At 40.9% G+C, this 19,848-nt stretch overlaps 4 protein-coding genes across 4 annotated transcripts in view; 3 read left to right on the top strand and 1 right to left on the bottom strand.

The window, feature by feature from the left end:
* LOC134816726 (arginine and glutamate-rich protein 1-A-like) overlaps positions 1-19,848 on the top strand; it is a 1,122,901-nt gene that overhangs the window by 928,811 nt on the left and 174,242 nt on the right. The gene's annotated exons all lie outside the window — the stretch shown is intronic.
* Positions 1-19,848, bottom strand: part of LOC134816722 (neuronal-specific septin-3-like) — an 89,136-nt gene that overhangs the window by 52,662 nt on the left and 16,626 nt on the right. The window lies entirely within an intron of this gene.
* On the top strand, positions 99-13,974 carry LOC134816434 (BTB/POZ domain-containing protein KCTD3-like). Its single transcript, XM_063825270.1, has 15 exons — positions 99-368; positions 703-841; positions 962-1,154; positions 2,179-2,358; positions 3,124-3,241; positions 7,467-7,571; positions 7,924-8,074; positions 8,597-8,718; positions 10,876-10,999; positions 11,132-11,279; positions 11,429-11,585; positions 11,752-11,861; positions 12,087-12,205; positions 13,488-13,573; positions 13,718-13,974. Exons 1-15 carry the CDS (start codon positions 119-121, stop codon positions 13,894-13,896), a joined length of 2,181 nt encoding a protein of 726 aa, XP_063681340.1. The 5' UTR covers positions 99-118; the 3' UTR covers positions 13,897-13,974.
* LOC134816433 (TBC1 domain family member 20-like) lies at positions 15,048-19,237 on the top strand. The gene is made up of 7 exons (XM_063825269.1): positions 15,048-15,305; positions 15,455-15,753; positions 15,942-16,103; positions 17,682-17,797; positions 17,897-18,059; positions 18,259-18,345; positions 18,692-19,237. The coding sequence occupies exons 1-7, from the start codon at positions 15,134-15,136 to the stop codon at positions 18,845-18,847; spliced, it is 1,155 nt and encodes a 384-aa protein (XP_063681339.1). The 5' UTR covers positions 15,048-15,133; the 3' UTR covers positions 18,848-19,237.

Raw genomic sequence — 19,848 nt, 5'->3', positions numbered from 1 at the left:
ATTTTCAATAAAATATTGGTGATTTTGTTAGATGCATAAAAAAATACAAATTTTTCAATTTCTTTACCGAAATAAATTAATGGTAATTTCCTCATTATATCAGGAAGGTAATTGGTGAATGTCAAGTGGATATAATAGGAATCAGCAGTCAAACCACTACTACGAGATTTCGTGTCCCGCGCAACGAGAACATGTGTATGAGCGTAACATGCGAGGGAGGCGGGTAAATGGGTCCCGGCAGCCGCCCCGCTCTCTGCGCGACAACCACCACTTCAGAACATCGGAAATAATAAAGTTAAATGTGGGAGGGAGGTTGTTTACCACCAGCAGAACTACTCTCATTTGGATTAACGATACTTTCTTTACTGGTAAATGTCCTGCAATTTGCAGGATCTGTAACAAAATGTACACGCAGTACAATACGAATGATTATATATAATAACACTAGTCACTATGTAACGTTAAAGACTGTAAATAGACAATGAATGAGTTGATTCTCATCTACAATGATGATTATACTTAAACAACAGCACGAAACTTTGACAAAGGTACACGACATGTTAAGGAGGTCGGGGTGGGGCTGGGGGTCTTTTACATACACATTATCATACAATCATACATGTAGGAGATTGAGATAATACAGCAGTGTATATTTAAACACCAGTCACCTCCTTACTTTCCTCTTATCTGACTAACTCCCAGGATTGTTGAGTAACCGAATACCGAGTGTTGTTGATGAGAATGGTGCTTTCTTCATCGACAGGGATCCCGACCTCTTCTCTGTTATTCTTAACTTTCTAAGAACTAAGAATGTGAACATGGATGGTGTGAATCTGACCGCGTAAGTGTCCGATAAGTTGGCCCCTTGTCGTAAGTGTCTGACAAGATGTACTTGAGATTTTCCATGTAAAAGGTGTATTAAAACACACTAAACTATTCCAAACTATTGTGCTATTGTCAGGTTACTGCATGAAGCAGAGTACTTCGGTATAACACCACTAATACGGCGTATTGGAGTGTGCGCGTCCCTCGACCAGTGCAGCTGCGGAGATCTACTGTTCCACGCGCTGCTCCCACCACCTCCCCAACTCACTAGCAGAGATAACTCTCCTGTTGTTATGAGACGGCGCGGCCGAGAGTCAGTCCGCCTTCAGGTACTTTCCTTCTCTTGAGGCATTTAAAGCATCAAGATGTAAAATGTAAATAAATGATAACACTATTATACTATACACTATTCGCTATATTTATTCAACATTCTGCAAAAATTTAGTCATATCCAATCGAACCGGTACTCCTCGAACTATATAGCTGCTATCTGACTATATAGCTGAACTCCTAACTCTAATTCAGCTGCTATCTGACTATATAGCTGAACTCCTAACTCTAATTCAGCTGCTATCTGACTATATAGCTGAACTCCTAACTCTAATTCAGCTGCTATCTGACTATATAGCTGAACTCCTAACTCTAATACAGCTGCTATCTGAGCAATGAGATCATATCGCTACACTGGATAGTACTATACTATATAATATATATACTATATATATATTATATATATACTATATCGATGTATTACTATTGCTTATTAGGGTTTTTGTTGTCAGGGAAGCCCATCAATATCAAGGTGTAATACAGTTCTGATGTAATAGTGTCATAGCTCTTACACCACCAGTGTGACTCACTCCGCCCGACTCCCACTGCCCCGCCCACTGCTGGGGACCTTAATTTCGGGACCTAAATTATTTATTTATATTTCTTCATACTGCTCAAAAGACCATTAAATCATTCGACCAAGCCAAAGAAGTTTCAATAGTGTCACGGTTTTCTCGGAAAGTTGTGTTAAAATTTGTCGTGGTGTCAGTAAAGTGGCAACAGATATATTATTTTCATATATTTTTATAACCTTAATATGAAAAAATGGAGTGATTTTTAATTTATCTCAGAAATTGTTATTGAATGGCCATAACATTTATTTTGAATCACCCTGTATATATAAAATATTTCGCTTTATAATATAGAGTAAGATAGCCCTGCGCTGAATAATCGGTTCTCTTGCAGTCTGATAGGTTAGGAGTATATATAGACACTAAGTTTTAGTTAACAATGATCATTTTAGGCTACCTTAGTTCTTTATAACAGTCATTAATAAAAGTTATTAATAAAACTATTACCCAGGTGCAACATGTGATAGGATCACACAACTTCATAGCAGTAGCTTACCACAACGCTCTGTCGTGCTACAAGCTGGGGGAGTACAGTGAGTGGAGGTCTATTTTCACCACTAAACTGGATTATCATGTTGACCTGATGGCCTTCAATTCAAGAGTCCCTGTATCCGGTCCTAACAGCAAAGAGGTAGGAGAAATAGTATTCAGCAGAAAGTACACACATATTATGATAATTTTATAGTAGTTGTAAACTATGTACAGTGAAACGTGACCGGACCAGCTAGCTCCGGACCAGCTAGCTCCGGACCAGCCAGCTCTCGACCAGCCAGCTCCGGACCAGCCAGCTCCGGACCAGCCAGCTCCGGACCAGCCAGCTCCGGACCAGCCAGCTCCGGACCAGCCAGCTCCGGACCAGCCAGCTCCGGACCAGCCAGCTCCGGACCAGCCAGCTCCGGACCAGCCAGCTCTCGACCAGCCAGCTCCGGACCAGCCAGCTCCGGACCAGCCAGCTCCGGACCAGCCAGCTCCGGACCAGCCAGCTCCGGACCAGCCAGCTCCGGACCAGCCAGCTCCGGACCAGCCAGTTCCGGACCAGCCAGCTCCGGACCAGCCAGCTCCGGACCAGCCAGCTCCGGACCAGCCAGCTCCGGACCAGCCAGCTCCGAACCAGCCAGCTCCGGACCAGCCAGCTCTGGACCAGCAAAGTTCCGCCACAACTTTTATGGAAAAATTCGGGGGTGCCGGAATGAAATGCAACGTCTTAAAAATTGTCGCCGGACCGGATATAAGATGCATGGCTTTATTGAAGCAAAACGTGTATTTTTATGATTCTAGTTTAAGTAACTCGGACCAATGAAGTCCGGATTTAACTGACTCCAGGCGGGGGGATCAGGCCTAACTAATGACTGAAACACTGAAATTCTGAATGAAGGTACTGATACACTGAATGTAGGTACTGATAGCAGTAAGCAGTGGTTCTCATATTCACTTGTGGAACGTGTCAGACCAGAGTGAAGTAGCTAACTACGACCTGGAAGTTCATGTGGAGACTCTACTCTTTATTGCTTCAGGTTTGTCAGTTTTTTTTGTTTTAGTTAGGGAATAATGCAAAATGTCTGGGAAAAAATTTGCAACAAGCTGATTTTTACAGGAATGTGTTGTCCATAGTGTCAGGAACCACCCCAAAGAGTTTTCAATCTGGATCTGTTGAGCAAAAAAAGTTACAGCCAATTTTCTTCAGGCGCGTATGTCAGCCTGAGGACCGCACTTGAAAAACTCGTAACTATCGTAATAAAGACCCCCAGGAGCACCATAGGGGGTGCAAAACGACCGCAATAGTGACATTATGTGGGGCGAATCAATGTTTTAGGGTCGTCAGATCTTTACTTATTGAGATAATTTAATTTTTATAGGCTAACCTCTCAAAAATTTACTAAAATTTTGAAATTTTACTTAAATTTGGAAATTTAGCAAAATTGTTGTACAATTAAAACATTGTCTAGTTATCAGTATTCAAATTCTAAAATTTACTTTCAATTTTCAATTGATCCTTATATTAGTATAGTAAATAATATACATATCACATCAAATTCTGTAAAAAAAGGTCCTGAATTATTAGCATGGTGTCTTTGATTGGCAACTATTAGGTCACTTCTGGCTATCCCATTTCCTCAGAGTTGTTTGATTCTCCTGAATCGTCCTGTCTTTCGGGTGCATTAGTGCAACTTAATCCATGACATTGGCCACATGCAGGTAGACATTTAAAGCCATACTTCCGGCAGGAACACCTTAAGTACTTACAAGGGTTCTCAACCTCCACCGAGCAATTGCAGCAAATGAGGTTGAGCATCCCTGCCGGGGCAATCGCAGCTTTAGTCGGGATTGGCCGGTAGTATCCTTCAGAACTCATCTCCCATCCATAATGTAGTGGATTTAGACTTGCAGTGTCGAGTGTCACCCAGTTATGGTACTGAAGATATGATATTAATATATGCTCAGTTGCAGAGGATTTACACGGTGGTAGCCTTGATGGGTTGAGTTTTTTCTTTGCTATCATTCTACTGTAGCTGAGAAATCTGAGAGTTTCAAGTGCCTTGGTTTTATCTCCATAGATATGTTGAAACAAGGAGAGGCCAGCTTCAATTACTTCATTTGTTGAAACTCTCACAGAGAGTAATGATGCTAAATGACCCTCCTCATGAAAAGAAACTGAAGTTCGAGATGTTATCGTCGAACAGCCGCACAGCTGCTCTTTGTACAACTTATCATGGTTTCATTTGCTTAATTAAAGATTTTATAAGAGCAGAACGGTTACATGACTTCGATCTACATCTTGCAATTGTGGCTAAGATGTTGCCTATCTTTGCAGCAGCAGGTCGAGGTCAGTACTCCAAAGCTCTACGGCTGTATCTTGAGCAGATTACCGTACTTATGAGATTCAGTATGGGGCACTAGTCAAAACGTTCAAGGTCGTAGGTCTGCACACAGTTCGATATAATGAACACGAGTGGTCTGGTGTGTGGACAAACCTGTCGATCGAACAGCGACTAATGAAGGCTGCAAAGTCATCAGGGGGTTTGTCTGGAGGGAGAATGCGAACTCATGAATCTGCCCATAAGTTATGGACTGCAACCCTCAATCAAATGGCGTTGATAAACGAGAGTGTCGATGAAGCTATTGCAGACTTATCCAATAAAAGAACAACAACAAAAGCCTCTAGTGCTAATCACTCAGATCTTAGCAAATCTTCTGTACAGAAAAATATTGCAGTGTTTACCAAGCTGTTGTGTTGGTTTAAAGATACAGCTGATTTCGACGAATCTGAAGACAAGACTAAAATGGTATCGTACTCAACGGGTCTCATATCACAGAAAGAGAAGGATAATGTCAACCCAGAAGATTGCATTTCAGTTGGTACTGCCCTCCAGAAAGAGCTGGATGGCAAAAGCTTTATCGATAAGTTTCGAGTTAAAGGCAAAGTCGGAAACTTGACCCTTCTAAAGAGGACAGTGAGGGTGAACGAAAAAGACATTGTTATAGACTCATTGACAATTTTTAATCGGCTTGTCTTCGCATCTGAACGAGAGTCTACACTGGAGGAAAGCTTGCAATATGAGCTCACAGCAATGCCGATGAGTCTTTTTAACAATGAGCAGATGATGAGAAAGGCAAACAAGGCAGCCCTTGGGCAATACCTCAAGAATTTTGTTGATTGTACTGTGACATTTAGCAACCCATCCTCCCCATTAATAATTGATGGTCGATGGCTACTCTATCAAGTTACCTAGTTCACAGGCTTTGAACCATACGGCGACATAGCTAATGAATACTTTAAGCTAGTTCCGAAATCCGAACAGCGGAAAGTGATTGTTGTGTTTGATTGCTATGCCCGATCAACAAAAGATCATGAGCATCAGCGAAAAATCAAGGCATACTGCTCTGATATAGCTATTAAAAGTACTACTGTGTGCACAGTTCCGATGAAAAAACTGTTCAGCAACTCAAAGAACAAGCATGAGCTTATAAAGCTTCTGTCGAACGTTTTTACAGAACATGAAATTGAAGTACATGTAGCTACTGATGATGCTGATACCATGGTAGCTAGTAAAGCTTTAAACTTGTCCTTCTACGAAGATGTTGAGGTAAAAGCAGAGGATACTGATATACTTTGCCTCCTTATTCATCATTTTGCTTAGAATCACAATGAAATTGTGATGACGACCAGAAACGGCTCACACTCGATCAGTAAAATAGTAAATGCTCTTGATGCCAACATAAAACGCATATTACTGTTTGTTCACAGTTTCTCAGGATGTGACACGGTCAGCAGTATATGTATGGCTTTGGTAAGGTGAAGATATTGAAAAATGCAGTTTCTTTTCATGAGGAGGGTCATTTAGCATCATTAATCTCTGTGAGAGTTTCAACAAATGAAGTAATTGAAGCTGGCCTCTCCTTGTTTCAACATATCTATGGAGATAAAACCAAGGAACTTGAAACTCTCAGATTTCTCAGCTACAGTAGAATGATAGCAAAGAAAAAACTCAACCCATCAAGGCTACCACCGTCTAAATCCTCTGCAACTGAGCATATATTAATATCATATCTTCAGTACCATAACTGGGTGACACTCGACACTGCAAGTCTAAATCCACTACATTATGGATGGGAGATGAGTTCTGAAGGATACTACCGGCCAATCCCGACTAAAGCTGCGATTGCCCCGGCAGGGATGCTCAACCTCATTTGCTGCAATTGCTCGGTGGAGGTTGAGAACCCTTGTAAGTACTTAAGGTGTTCCTGCCGGAAGTATGGCTTTAAATGTCTACCTGCATGTGGCCAATGTCATGGATTAAGTTGCACTAATGCACCCGAAAGACAGGACGATTCAGGAGAATCAAACAACTCTGAGGAAATAGGATAGCCAGAAGTGACCTAATAGTTGCCAATCAAAGACACCATGCTAATAATTCAGGACCTTTTTTTACAGAATTTGATGTGATATGTATATTATTTACTATACTAAAATAAGGATCAATTGAAAATTGAAAGTAAATTTTAGAATTTGAATACTGATAACTAGACAATGTTTTAATTGTACAACAATTTTACTAAATTTCCAAATTTAAGTAAAATTTCAAAATTTTAGTAAATTTTTGAGAGGTTAGCCTATAAAAATGGAATTATCTCAATAAGTAAAGATCTGACGACCCTAAAACACTGATTCGCCCCACATAATGTCACTATTGCGGTCATTTTGCACCCCCTATGGTGCTCCTGGGGGTCTTTATTACGATAGTTACGATTTTTTCAAGTGCGGTCCTCAGGCTGACATACGCGCCTGAAGAAAATTGGCTGTAACTTTTTTTGCTCAACAGATCCAGATTGAAAACTCACCTAAATAGCACTCGCCCTCAGTGTGTACCTGACCCCTAAGCAGTGTGTAGGGCAGCAGTGCGGGGAGTGGATTGAGATAGCGTACGGAACCAACAGAGGAATGGTTAGGATCATATTTATTACGATAGTTACGATTTTTTCAAGTGCGGTCCTCAGGCTGACATACGCGCCTGAAGAAAATTGGCTGTAACTTTTTTTGCTCAACAGATCCAGATTGAAAACTCTTTGGGGTGGTTCCTGACACTATGGACAACACATTCCTGTAAAAATCAGCTTGTTGCAAATTTTTTCCCAGATGGTCGTGTATTAATGTTAATTGTCCCTAACTATTTGTCTTTTACAATATTTTGCTCACTTGCTATCCACACTATGTTCTGAATTAACTTCTAAAAACAACAGGTCTAGTAGCTCTGAGTTCCAGTGGTCTGATTGGAGTCTGGAACACCATGACCCAGACCTGGAAGGTGCAGCAAGTACAACCCGTCTCCAGTTTCGATGTTGCTGGTACGTCAAATAACACAGTATTACAATACTTTTCAGAAATGAGTGCGATTTTGGGGGAAGCCAAGGGGTATTTTTGGGAATGCCTGAATGGGTTTTGGGAATCCCCCATAATAAAGTCCCTATAATATTCCAAAGTACCCAAAAATACCCCTAATTTTGCAATCGCACTCCCTGTCCGGTCACAAGTTTTGTTTAGCCTGGAGGAGGAAAAACCGACAAAAAATCCAGTGCGATTATTAAAAATGTAAGTGGTCGACAAATAGGCCAAAAGTTAAGTTATAACCTTAAAGTGTAATTTAATAGATACACTATAATATTATACTATAAAACATTTTTAACTGTAATGCTGCAGGTTGTATGCTGTTTATTGGCTGTGGGGACGGGTGTATTTACTGCGTGGACATGGCTAAGTTCCCTCTCCGAATGAAAGATAACGATTTGTTGGTCAGTAAGCTATACTGTGATCCGGAGAGGAACAAGGGAATCTCTATCACTGCTATCAGGTACATACTACATACTACATACTACATACCACATACCACATACTACATACTACATACTACATACTACATACTACGTACTACATACTTCCCCTCCCCCACTAGAGGGGTACATGCTACCCCTCCCCCACTAGAGGGGTACATGCTACCCCTCCCCTACTAGATACATAGTACATACTACCCCTCCCCCACTAGAGGGGTTCATACTACCCCTCCCCCACTAGGTACATACTACCGCTCTCCCACTAGATTGCTTTCAGGTACATACTACCCCCCCCCCCCACTAAATTACTACTAGAACACCCCCCCCCCCCCACTAGATTGCCTACTAGAACCCCCCCCCCCCCACTAGATTGATACTAGGACACCCTCCCCCCCACTAGGTTGCTACTAGAACACCCCCTCCCCCCCCCCCCCCCACTAGATTGCTATGCTACTAGAACACCCCCCCACTCTCTTCTCTTGTCACTTAATCCCTCTCCTCCTCTCAGCTATATTTGTCACCTAAATAGCACTCGCCCTCAGTGTGTACCTGACCCCTAAGCAGTGTGTAGGGCAGCAGTGCGGGGAGTGGATTGAGATAGCGTACGGAACCAACAGAGGAATGGTTAGGATCATATTTCAGCACCCTGAGACTGTCGGACAAGGTAACCATCTCACAGTTTTCACTAAAAACTTCAGTTTTAATAATAAAGTAATAAGTTATCTATCTACAGTATCTGTAAAAAGTTTCTCATATTAATGTAATGGATTTCACAAATATGTAGTGCATCCCCTCTTCCTACAGCCCTGCTGCTCCCCCTGCCCCCCCCCCCCCCCTCTTCCTACACCCCTGCTCCCCTGCCCCCTCTTCCTACACCCCTGCCCTGCCCCCCCCTCTTCCTACACCCCTGCTGCTCCCCCTGCCCCCCCTCTTCCTACACCCCTCTTCCTACTTCCCTGCTGCTCCCCCTGCCCCCCTCTTCCTACACCCCTGCTGCTTCCCCTGCCCCCCCCCTCTTCCTACACCCCTGCTGCTCCCCCTGCCCCCCCCTCTTCCTACTCCCCTGCCCCTGAGAAATTATAGTTTAAAACGTTTTTGGTCACGTGACATGGTAGGGGCAACATTTAGGTGCGGAATCGCACTTTTTACCAGTTACAGAACTTTGTTTGCACCATTCGGCGATATCCGCACTTTCGGTTGTTTTACGGAATTTACGATTCTGTATTATAGTTTTTATAAATTTAGAAAGTTGGTATATTTTTGCCCTGGGTAGTAACTAGTAAGTACTAAAGACATAAGATCGATAATCGATATTATGATATAATTGATAATTGATATTTAATACAAAACAAGAGAAGGAGAAACGTGGCTGCAAACGAACAACAACTCATCAATGTTGATCGCAATCTGGCGCAATCCCCAACAGATTCAAATTGTGTCACTTTAGTCAGATATCTATAGATACGCCAGTTATACATTAATGTATCAGAAATTGTATGAGTGTAAGTTGGGGATATTAGAGTTATGGTTAGAGTTAAATTATGGTTAGAGTTGGGGTTAGAGTTATGGTTAGAGTTGGGGTTAGAGTTATGGTTAGAGTTGGGGTTAGAGTTGGGGTTAGAGTTATGGTTAGAGTTGGGGTTAGAGTTATGGTTAGAGTTGGGGTTAGAGTTATGGTTAGAGTTGGGGTTAGAGTTATGGTTAGAGTTATGGTTAGAGTTGGGGTTATGGTTAGAGTTATGGTTAGAGTTGGTGTTAGAGTTTGGGTTGGAGTTATGGTTAGAGTTGGGGTTAGAGTTATGGTTAGAGTTGGGGTTAGAGTTATGGTTAGAGTTATGGTTAAAGTTGGGGTTAGAGTTATGGTTAGAGTTGGGGTTAGAGTTGGGGTTAGAGTTATGGTTAGAGTTGGGGTTAGAGTTATGGTTAGAGTTGGGGTTAGAGTTATGGTTTTTTTATCTCACACTTATTTTACTTCGGAGTATTCCAACAGCCACATTGTTACACAAGTGTAACTAGCCAATTACAGGAAGCCGAAGGATTTAATTAGGCCAGTGACGGTTAAGGTAGTGTGTACCATACTTTCTTCGCCCGAGACTTCGCTGCAATGGACAGCTTCTCATTTAACCCTCACACACGATTTCTCGAATATTCGGCTGAGTAGACCGGGGGGCTGCATAGACCACTCAGGATCTTTAGCTGAATGTCGACGACACTCACCCCACGACTAGGCAGGCAGTGGGTTTCGAACTCGCAATCTCACGATTACAAATCCGATGATTAACCAACTACGCTACCTGGCCGTTAGAGTTGGGGTTAGAGCTATGGTTAGAGTTATGGTTGGAGTTGGGGTTATGGTTAGAGTTATAGTTAGAGTTATGGTTAGAGTTGGGGTTAGAGTTATGGTTAGAGTTGGGGTTAGAGTTGGGGTTAGAGTTATGGTTAGAGTTGGGGTTAGAGTTGGGGTTAGAGTTGGGGTTAGAGTTATGGTTAGAGTTATGGTTAGAGTTGGGGTTATGGTTAGAGTTATGGTTAGAGTTATGGTTAGAGTTGGTGTTAGAGTTGGGGTTGGAGTTATGGTTAGAGTTGGGGTTAGAGTTATGGTTAGAGTTGGGGTTAGAGTTATGGATAAAGTTGGGGTTAGAGTTATGGTTAGAGTTATGGTTAGAGTTGGGGTTAGAGTTATGGTTAGAGTTGGGGTTAGAGTTTAGGTAGGACCGTTTTTCGGCTACAAAACCGTGAAAACTCAAGTCTATTTCAGTAGACCCTCACCCACAAAGAGAATATGTGGTTCTAATTAATGCAGTTATACACATTCCTACAGGACCTCAAGTACTCCAGACGTTTAACGTACACAGAGAGGCAGTAACCAGGGTGATGCTGAGTGAGAACCATCTTATCAGCGTGTGTAGTGAGAGTAACCATGTTAGGAGCTGGACTGTCACCAGGTACAGTGTATTCAGCGAGTCAATGGATTATTTCAATCGGGCACTCAGCGAGTGAGAAACAAGCCCAAACGTATGTGTACTGACCCCCCACGTCTATTGTTTAAGAGTAGTAACTCCCTCCCTTCTCTGCAGGTTCCGGGGGCGGATTCTCACCCAGCCCAGTTCCACGCCCCTCGCCTCATTTAACGTGATCGAGCTTGACGAGCCCTACTCTCCTATGTCAAGTAATGGGGTCGGGCCTTACGGGGACAAGGACGACTGGGCTGTCTTCATGCAAAAAGTATAGTTTCCTTTTTTACTTCAAAATAATTTCTAGTGTTCATTACAATCCCTTGCTGAATGTATACACGTCGTAAATTCATGATAATCAATAAAATTTAGTTATTTTACTAATTAGCTAATTAGCTACTAATGACCCTGTCTAACTAGGTGGTACAGACGAGTAATGAGATGTTCATCTGTGTAGCGAGTACAGGGAAGAGACTGTGTTCCCTAAGGAGTGTGGACGGTACGAACATTACATCTCACTCTCTACACGAGTGTGACAGCTCTACTAGAACCAGGATGAGGCGATACATTCTTACAGGTCGGTTAATTAGTTAATTAGTTAATTAGTTAATTAGTTAATTAGTTGGTTAGTAAGTTAGTTAATTAGAGTCATCTCCTATCAATAAACTCAACTAAGTCAAGGAAAATCACAAACTATTCCAGTGCTATTTGTCATTGCTAATCGGGTGACAATGTGACCTCAGGTCACGATGATGGTTCGATACAGATGTGGGATCTAACAACTGCGTTTGACAGAGCACCTAAAGACCTGTACAGTACTGATAGCTCCACTGGTCAAACAGGCGTTACTCAGGTAACATGAAAACAATTGCTAGGTAAACGGGTTGCTAGGTAACAAGGTTGCTAGGTAACAAGGTTGCTAGTTAACAGGGTTGCTAGGTAACAAGGTTGATGGGTAACAAGGTTGCTAGGTAACAAGGTTGCTAGGTAACAAGGTTGCTGGGTAACAAGGTTGCTAGCCGCTAGATAACAAAGTAACAGGGTTAATTGATTGATAATTAACTGTATTATGTGTCAGGTTGAGTTACTACGACTGATGAACCACTGTGACCTACAGGCCTGTCTCTCTACCTCCTCCTCCACCTCTCCCTTCAGTTCCTCTCTCAGTATTACTGACCACAGTGATGACGATAATACGTTAGTTTAAATCATGTACAATTTGTACAAATTAGTTTGGATTAGCTCTGATCTCAGTTTAACCTTTCATTTTGCTTAAAGAGGGGCTCATCTTGACATTAAATTTGTCTTCAATTTCTCCCACAATTAAAAATTCCCAAAGTATTACCCCCACATCTGTATTCTAGAATTTGTATGAATTTAATTATAATTAAATTCGTCAAAACAAAAAGTGTACAGTGTACAGTGCAAGTGTACAGTGCAAGTGTACAATGTACAGTGTACAGTGCACAGTGTATACTGTACACAAGCTTTATTATAGCCATGAAGCTGGATCTAGTGCAAGTGTTATTGTGTAATAAATGTTACGTGTGTATAGATTACTGACAATTAGTGACAATTAGTGACAATTAGTCAATTAGTGGCAAATCAAAGGATGACCCAGGTTATAAACTGATAGACTCGCTGTCAATATCCCGCTATTTCATAGATACATTCTATTTCATAGATACATTCTATTTCATAGATACATTCGTGTGTTTTGAAACTTACACCACTTCTAACGTCACTTTATTATTTTCAAAACAAGTTGATTGGCATTCCGTTGTCATGGGAAAACTGTTCACTGGTGTGCGCTAATTGATCATGTGACTTCTGTAGACTCGTGTAGTTTTACTGTGGTCACGTGTCTGTGTGCGTGTCACGTGACAAACACTGCACTATAAATGTTAGTATGTACGACGTGTAAATTATACTCAATTAACAAGTTTATAAATGTTAGTACCTACCTGTTTACGCTAAAGTGAGCTTTTAAAACTTACAAATCAACAGTTATATAGGCTAGACAGTTAATCTTTAATTAATCTTTATATATATTATATAATAAATACACATATACATGTCTGTATTTCATGTAAAATCCGGATTGGAGTATTATTTATGAGTCGCATTGTTGTAATGTATTCTGTGTAAAATTATTGTTATCCCGGTTGTTCGTACAGAAATACAGACATAATAATGACCACAATAAAACCGTTCAAAACCGATCAAATAAAAACCGATCAAATAAAACCGATCAAACAAAAACCGATCAAATAAAATCCGATCAAATAAAAACCGATCAAAACGTCGCTTGTAAATCTTTGCACGTGCGAGTATCAACCCTCGTCACTATGGTTACTATGTAACTTCTTATTTCTCATCAAATTTGCACGTGGGCGGTCGCACAGACATACATATAGACATACAAAAAGAATCTATTATTGGATTGTGGCAGTAACAATTTAACATTGTTATACTTCAGAATGCAAGGTCCTCTACACCATGATTATGAGATGATAAGAAAAGGAAGAAACTCTCTGCCAGTAGACGTGGGGTTATCATTTCCTAGTAAGTAATAACCTAGCCCCGAGGTGTATAAGTATAAACGAGCACTGTTATTGTTCAAATACATTTCTCATTTAACATTTATTGCCTTATTACTGATATTAGATATATTGTTAGTCCCTGATATTCACATATTTACAAATACAGGTCCAAGTCGCGTGCAGAGATCACCTAGCACGCACATTTCGCCTAGCGCGCACACGTCGCCTAGTGCACCAAACTCGCCTAGTACCACACCAGTGAATAGTGACGACGAAAGTGCACGCCCCTTCCAGCGCAACTTCATCAGAAAAGCAAACACACTGCCGCGCAGACGACCAGAGTAGTCTGTAATAACACACTGTTTAACGAATCTTGATTCCATATAAATATATTGAAGAAAGGTGTTACTTAAGTGTTTATAGGTGTTACTAAGAGTAATTTAACACAGGTGTTACTAAGAGTAATTTAAAATTATAAATAAGTAGTTAGATTGTTACAGTAGTGATGACTGTTAGATATTTTTGGGTTTGGAAGTGTGAACTGTGGCATTTTGACATACATTTTATTATAACAATTATAATATGAATCATATTTGCTAACGGATTTTAAATAGATGCATTGCAAATTAAAGTTAGATATTGCCGATAAAATATATTACGATAATAATTCCTAAATTCATTATTAATTATACATAATATTATGCTAGCTGTTTGCAGTGGTACGATGATGAGTTGCTGGATAGAGTTGCTGGAGACGAACAAGTAGAGAAGCAGTTTTTCCTACTTGTTCGTATCCAGCAGCTCTATCTGGCCTTAACTTCTGGTTCTAAGGACCCCTCCCCCCCCCCGGCCCCCTTAACGCCTGGTTCTAAGGACCCCCCCCGCCCCCTTTAACTCCTGGTTTTAAGGACCCCCCCCCCCCCCCCCCCCCCCATAATCCATGGTACATAATATGAACAGTTCTGGTAGAAGAATATACTTAGAGACCATCAGATTTTATACTGAGATAGAATATAATAATTCACTGAGGGTGATATTTAATGCTTTACCGTTGACAAGGTAACAGTTGTTATGGTAACAATGTTTCTTTACTCTCCTTCTTTTTCACTGGGTTTTGTAACATTTGTATATATTTCGCTAATATTGTGAATTGTGATATTCGTCTATGGTATAATCGCTTCTTTCGAAAAGATAACAGTGGTATAATCGATAAAAACAGTCTGATATTATGGGGCCTTTGTGTAAACACCTGGCATTTTGCTGATTTGGTGTGGTTTTGACAGTCCACATTATTGTGTGTACATTTTGTATTCTGCTGGATCTTTAATTTGTATAAAAGTAATATTTATCACCATTTATAAAAACAACTCAGTCTTAATCTGTACATCATTAATCTCATGCATTAAATCTGGAGAAATATAATATTATTGTTATAATATTAGGACAATATAATGTAGCAAATCTCGTCGTTCAAATATTAAGAACAGCACTTCAAGTACATTTCCATAGATCTGCTATGACGCTAACCATGACAGCGTTACCATGACAACATGACAGTGTTACCGGGTTACAGCGTTAGTTGATGTCTACAAAGTCACGTGGTTACATAGCTGATCACGTGACCTCTAAACCACGTGACTTAGCGCGCCCACGTGGGCAGATTAGTCACGTGAGAAAGAGAAGGAGGTCTGAGCAGGACTCGGCGGAGTGGAGGAAGGAGAAAGCTGCTCACATCAGCGCTCTCTTGAAAAGAGGTGACACTTTTATCTGGATATAAAACAGCAGCTTTTATTGTAACATTAAGGCAGCGTTATTGTTTTTTCCAGTTAACAGTCCATAGATATTTAATTGCGTGAGGATGGCAATGGTCCATAAGTAACTACACATCCCCGCTATTTGTCAGGTCAGGATATCTCGCGAGAAGAAATAAGATCTCTAGCCATGACAGAGGGTGGTCTCCTTAGCAACGAGTACAGAAAAGTGTTGTGGCTACAATACTTGGGGGTAGATGAGAAGACATGTGTAACAGAGTGTGACATTACCGAGTTCAGAGATTACACGCAAGTGTGTCTGGATGTGCACAGGTGCAACTCCAGGATAAAGACCGGTACACTATCCCAACAAATACTTGCCATTAAGAACAGACTCAGGAATGTGATTATCAAATCCTTGGCTGAGGCTCCTAATCAACATTATTACCAGGTGCAGTAATACTGCAGAGGGGGGAAACTGCGGTCAATTTTGATTGTTTACAATACTTGTTTAGCACCAGGTAATCATGCTTGAAATTAACCTGACATTGCAGGACATGTATACACTATACAATATACATTGCAGGACATGTATACACTATACATTGCAGGACATGTATACACTATATTACATTGCAGGGCTATCACGACGTGAGTCTGACGATGTTGTATGTGCTGGGTGAGCGACGCGCAGCAGCTCTAATGTCGTGCTTGTGTCGCGCGCACCTCGCCTCCCACATCAGGGAGAACCTTGACGAGACCTCTCAGCAGATGAAGCTTATTGTTCCACTTGTTAGCCAGGTATATTAGAGCTGCATTATACCCAGTCCATTATAACGTATAGTCTAGCTATATAATATCCTGTACTATATCAATGTTTATTTATTTCATCTCCTTTTACAGAAAAGTGTGGAGTTAGCAGACTTTATCCTGCAGTCTGAACTCCTTGTTCTAAGGACAACCCCCCCCCCCCCCCCCCCCGGCCCCCTTAACTCCTGGTTCTAAGGACAACCCCCCCCCCCCCCCCCCCGGCCCCCTTAACTCCTGGTTCTAAGGACCCCCCCCCCCCCCCCCCCCCCGCGCCGGCCCCCTGAACTCCTGGTTCTAAGGACCTCGACCCCCCCCCCCGGCCCCCTTAACTCCTGTTTCTAAGGACCCCCCCCCCCCCCCGGCCCCCCTATCAAGATTGCTGAGAAAGTGCAGTGAGACTGGATTTTGGGCATTTGAAAGTACGATTGTCACGTGTCACGGGGGGGGGGGGGGGGGGATTTTTGGCCTCGTTCAGCATACCCTGTCAAACTGCAGTATAACTGCACGAAATTCGCCGCTTGTATTGTAGTCCAAATACCAGTACTAGAATTCATTCCTTAAAAAGTTAAAACACGTGTTTCAAAAATTGTTCCAGATCCTTCCTCCTTGCGCCCTTTCTCATTCTGAGATTATCTCTATCGCCAAATTTTTCATTGCGAAAATAAGTACCAATAAAACGGTATTGGACTGGTTTCGAACCACCATCAGCTGTCGGCACCAATAGGCCTACTCATCGCGCCACGGAATATATAGGTGCTATAATATTTGTGTATATATATTCGCGCGTTCATGCTAATTGCTTGATTCGAAAAACTACTCCAAGATTCCCGAGAATTTCCAGAATATTTTTCATTGAAAAGTAACCTTCTGCAAAAGGCCAATGACCAAGTAAATAGTTGATAATAGTTAGTAGCCAATAGCTCTTTGTTTATTGTTTACAGTATGCACTGACGGGGTATACGTATCCTAGGAAGTTTCTTGATTTTTAACAGGTACCCCTTCTCATTTAACCGTAAATTAAGTTTCCTATCATTCGGCTGAGTAAACCAGGGAGATCGCATAGATTCAATGGATCCTTAGCTACTCCATAAACTAGGTGACACTGTGATTCGAACCCTGAACCTTCTGCGCAGAGGGTGGGTGCTCTAACCACTAGGCCACCAATAATGCTGAAAAAAGCATACCTTAGACTCGCACTTAAACTCGCGTCATCACGAGTTTAAGTGCGAGATTTATGGGAAACTCACCAAAATCTCGCCGAATCTCCCGCGCGTTACGTCGAAGTTTTCACGCTATAAACAAGTGATAAAATACACGTTAAGTGTATAAAATACACGTTAAGTTCCTAATTATTGTGTCCCTCAACTTTTAAGTTAAACTTTTTCTGTTTTCTCATTTATTTACAAATTTTGTGCGATGAGTCTAGCTCGCAATCTCGCATGAATCTTGACCTGGGCCCCGGCCCCCTTAACTCCTGGTTCTAAGGACCGCCCCCCCCCCCCCCCCCACCCCCCCCCCCCCCCCCCCCCCCCCCTTCGCGCCGGCCCCCTTAACTCCTGGTTTTTACAGAAAAGTGTGGAGTTAGCAGACTTTATCCTGCAGTCTGAAGCTGGAACTATGTTTAGTTTATCCTGGATCATAACTTGGTTTGCTTATGTGGTAAATTCGGAGGACACTATTTACAGGTATGTTAAATAGTTATTAGTGATATTAATATAATATATTAGTGAATTGTGATAACGAATTGTACCGTACAATTCACATGCTAACTGCACCATGTTCAGGTTGTACGACGTATTTATAACATCCCCACCCCTCATGCCGGTCTACTTGTCTGCTGCTATAGTACTTTATAGAAAACATCGGATTTTGGAAGTAGAATGTGAGCTAAGTTCGGTGCACCAGGTCCTACACAACCTGCCTCAACATCTTCCATTCGACCTTCTGGTAACAACTTCTTCTTATACACATTTAATTAGTATTCTGTTTATATTATATAATTAATTATATATAATTATACTATTAGAAAAGTGTGTCCTCTGCTCCTCTGTATCACGGACATTTACAATCGAGGTTAATTAAAAGATTGTTAGTTTAGATCTTGTATTGCAGATAACTTGTATATATGTAACATGTTACATTGCAGATAAAGAACGCCGTGGAATTGTTGGACGAATTCCCTCCAGAAATAATAAAGACACTGCCGATAAAACAACACCAAATAATGCTCCAGGTACCATATAATATAGACACAGTGTATAGTATAGACACAGTGCATAGTATAGACACAGTGTATAGTATATACACAGTGTATAGTATATACACAGTGTATAGTATAGACACAGTGTATAATATAGACACAGTGTATAGTATATACACAGTGTATAGTATAGACACAGTGTATAGTATAGACACAGTGTATAGTATAGACACCGTGTATAGTATAGACACAGTGTATAGTATAGACACAGTGTATAGTATAGACACAGTGTATAGTTTAGACACAGTGTATATACACAGTGTATAGTTTAGACAAAGTGAATAGTTTGGTTATCTTGTTGTAACACTGCAACCTACAGGTACCCAGGTTTGGTTATCTGGACTGGAGCAGGAACTGGGGAGGGAAGCTGTTGGAGTACGCTAACACTCCCGCCGGGATTGCCATTTCCTCCAGTTTTCTTGTGGGTTTTGCTGCCTTCGCTTTATCTGTCTATTCGGGACGTTTTCAAATGTGACGCGCTTTGACCCTAACAAAATGTTTATCTGTATGAATCAATCATTTTTAAGGTAGATAAGTTCTTTTCAAAAATTTGAATTATTTTAAAAGTGAGAAGTGACAGAAACTGTCTTGTACTCGATTTTCACGGGGAAAAAGCTAAACTTTCTTAAAAACTACCTTATTTCTATCAGTTTATTGTATGTAACGTTGACAAGATTTATTCAAACCTGATACTGATTTTTCAGAATTACAGCCTATTATATTATCAGGTAATTTATCAGCTAATTTTTATAATCCTCTAATTTTGATGTGGGTTTTGTGATGGTACAGTATAATTTTTTCAATTCATTTGAAGTTTTTGTTTTCTGCTAAGGTTTCACCTGTTGTACTTTCAGATTTGATCCTATGATGTTTATTATTTTTATATCTAAGTAGGACAATCATCGAGCTCTCTTAAAGCTTTGACTAAAGATTTTAACTGAATGGCCTTCGAAAACGGCAGCAAATTATATTAATTTTAATTTTGCCCGAACAAACTTAGAATAGCTAAAGCAAACGTAGAATAGCTAAAGCATTGCTATCGTGTACACAATAACCGTAAAAATGGAATTCTGAAAGAAAATGAAACAAATTTCCATGTTTATACGTAATGTCCTACAGAAGCATGGCTGTTGTGCAACACCATAACACTTAACACTTAATAACACTTTACTTAAAGGATGCCACTAAAGCTAAGTCAGGTGTTAAGAGGAGCGCAGTACTGTAGGAGGGTGGCTACTACTACCAGTAGGATGTATACTACTACTACTACCAGTAGACACTCTCTTATATCACACTTCTCTCCAGTACCAGTGTAGGTTCCTTATCTTTTAAATACTTTGTAATTCTCTAATTACAAAGTATTTAATATATTATATATATTGTTTAATAATCTTTATATTATTAACTTAATATTGTCGGGTTACATTTTCTACCAGAGATAAGACGATGAAAGAATATTATTTTCAGATTGAATGT

The sequence above is a fragment of the Bolinopsis microptera genome, chromosome 6, assembly GCF_026151205.1.
Source record: "Bolinopsis microptera isolate Bmic1 chromosome 6, MBARI_Bmic_1.0, whole genome shotgun sequence".
NCBI lineage: Eukaryota > Metazoa > Ctenophora > Tentaculata > Lobata > Bolinopsidae > Bolinopsis > Bolinopsis microptera.
Note: the sequence above shows the minus strand (reverse complement) of the source record. Positions and strands in the feature narration are given on the sequence as shown.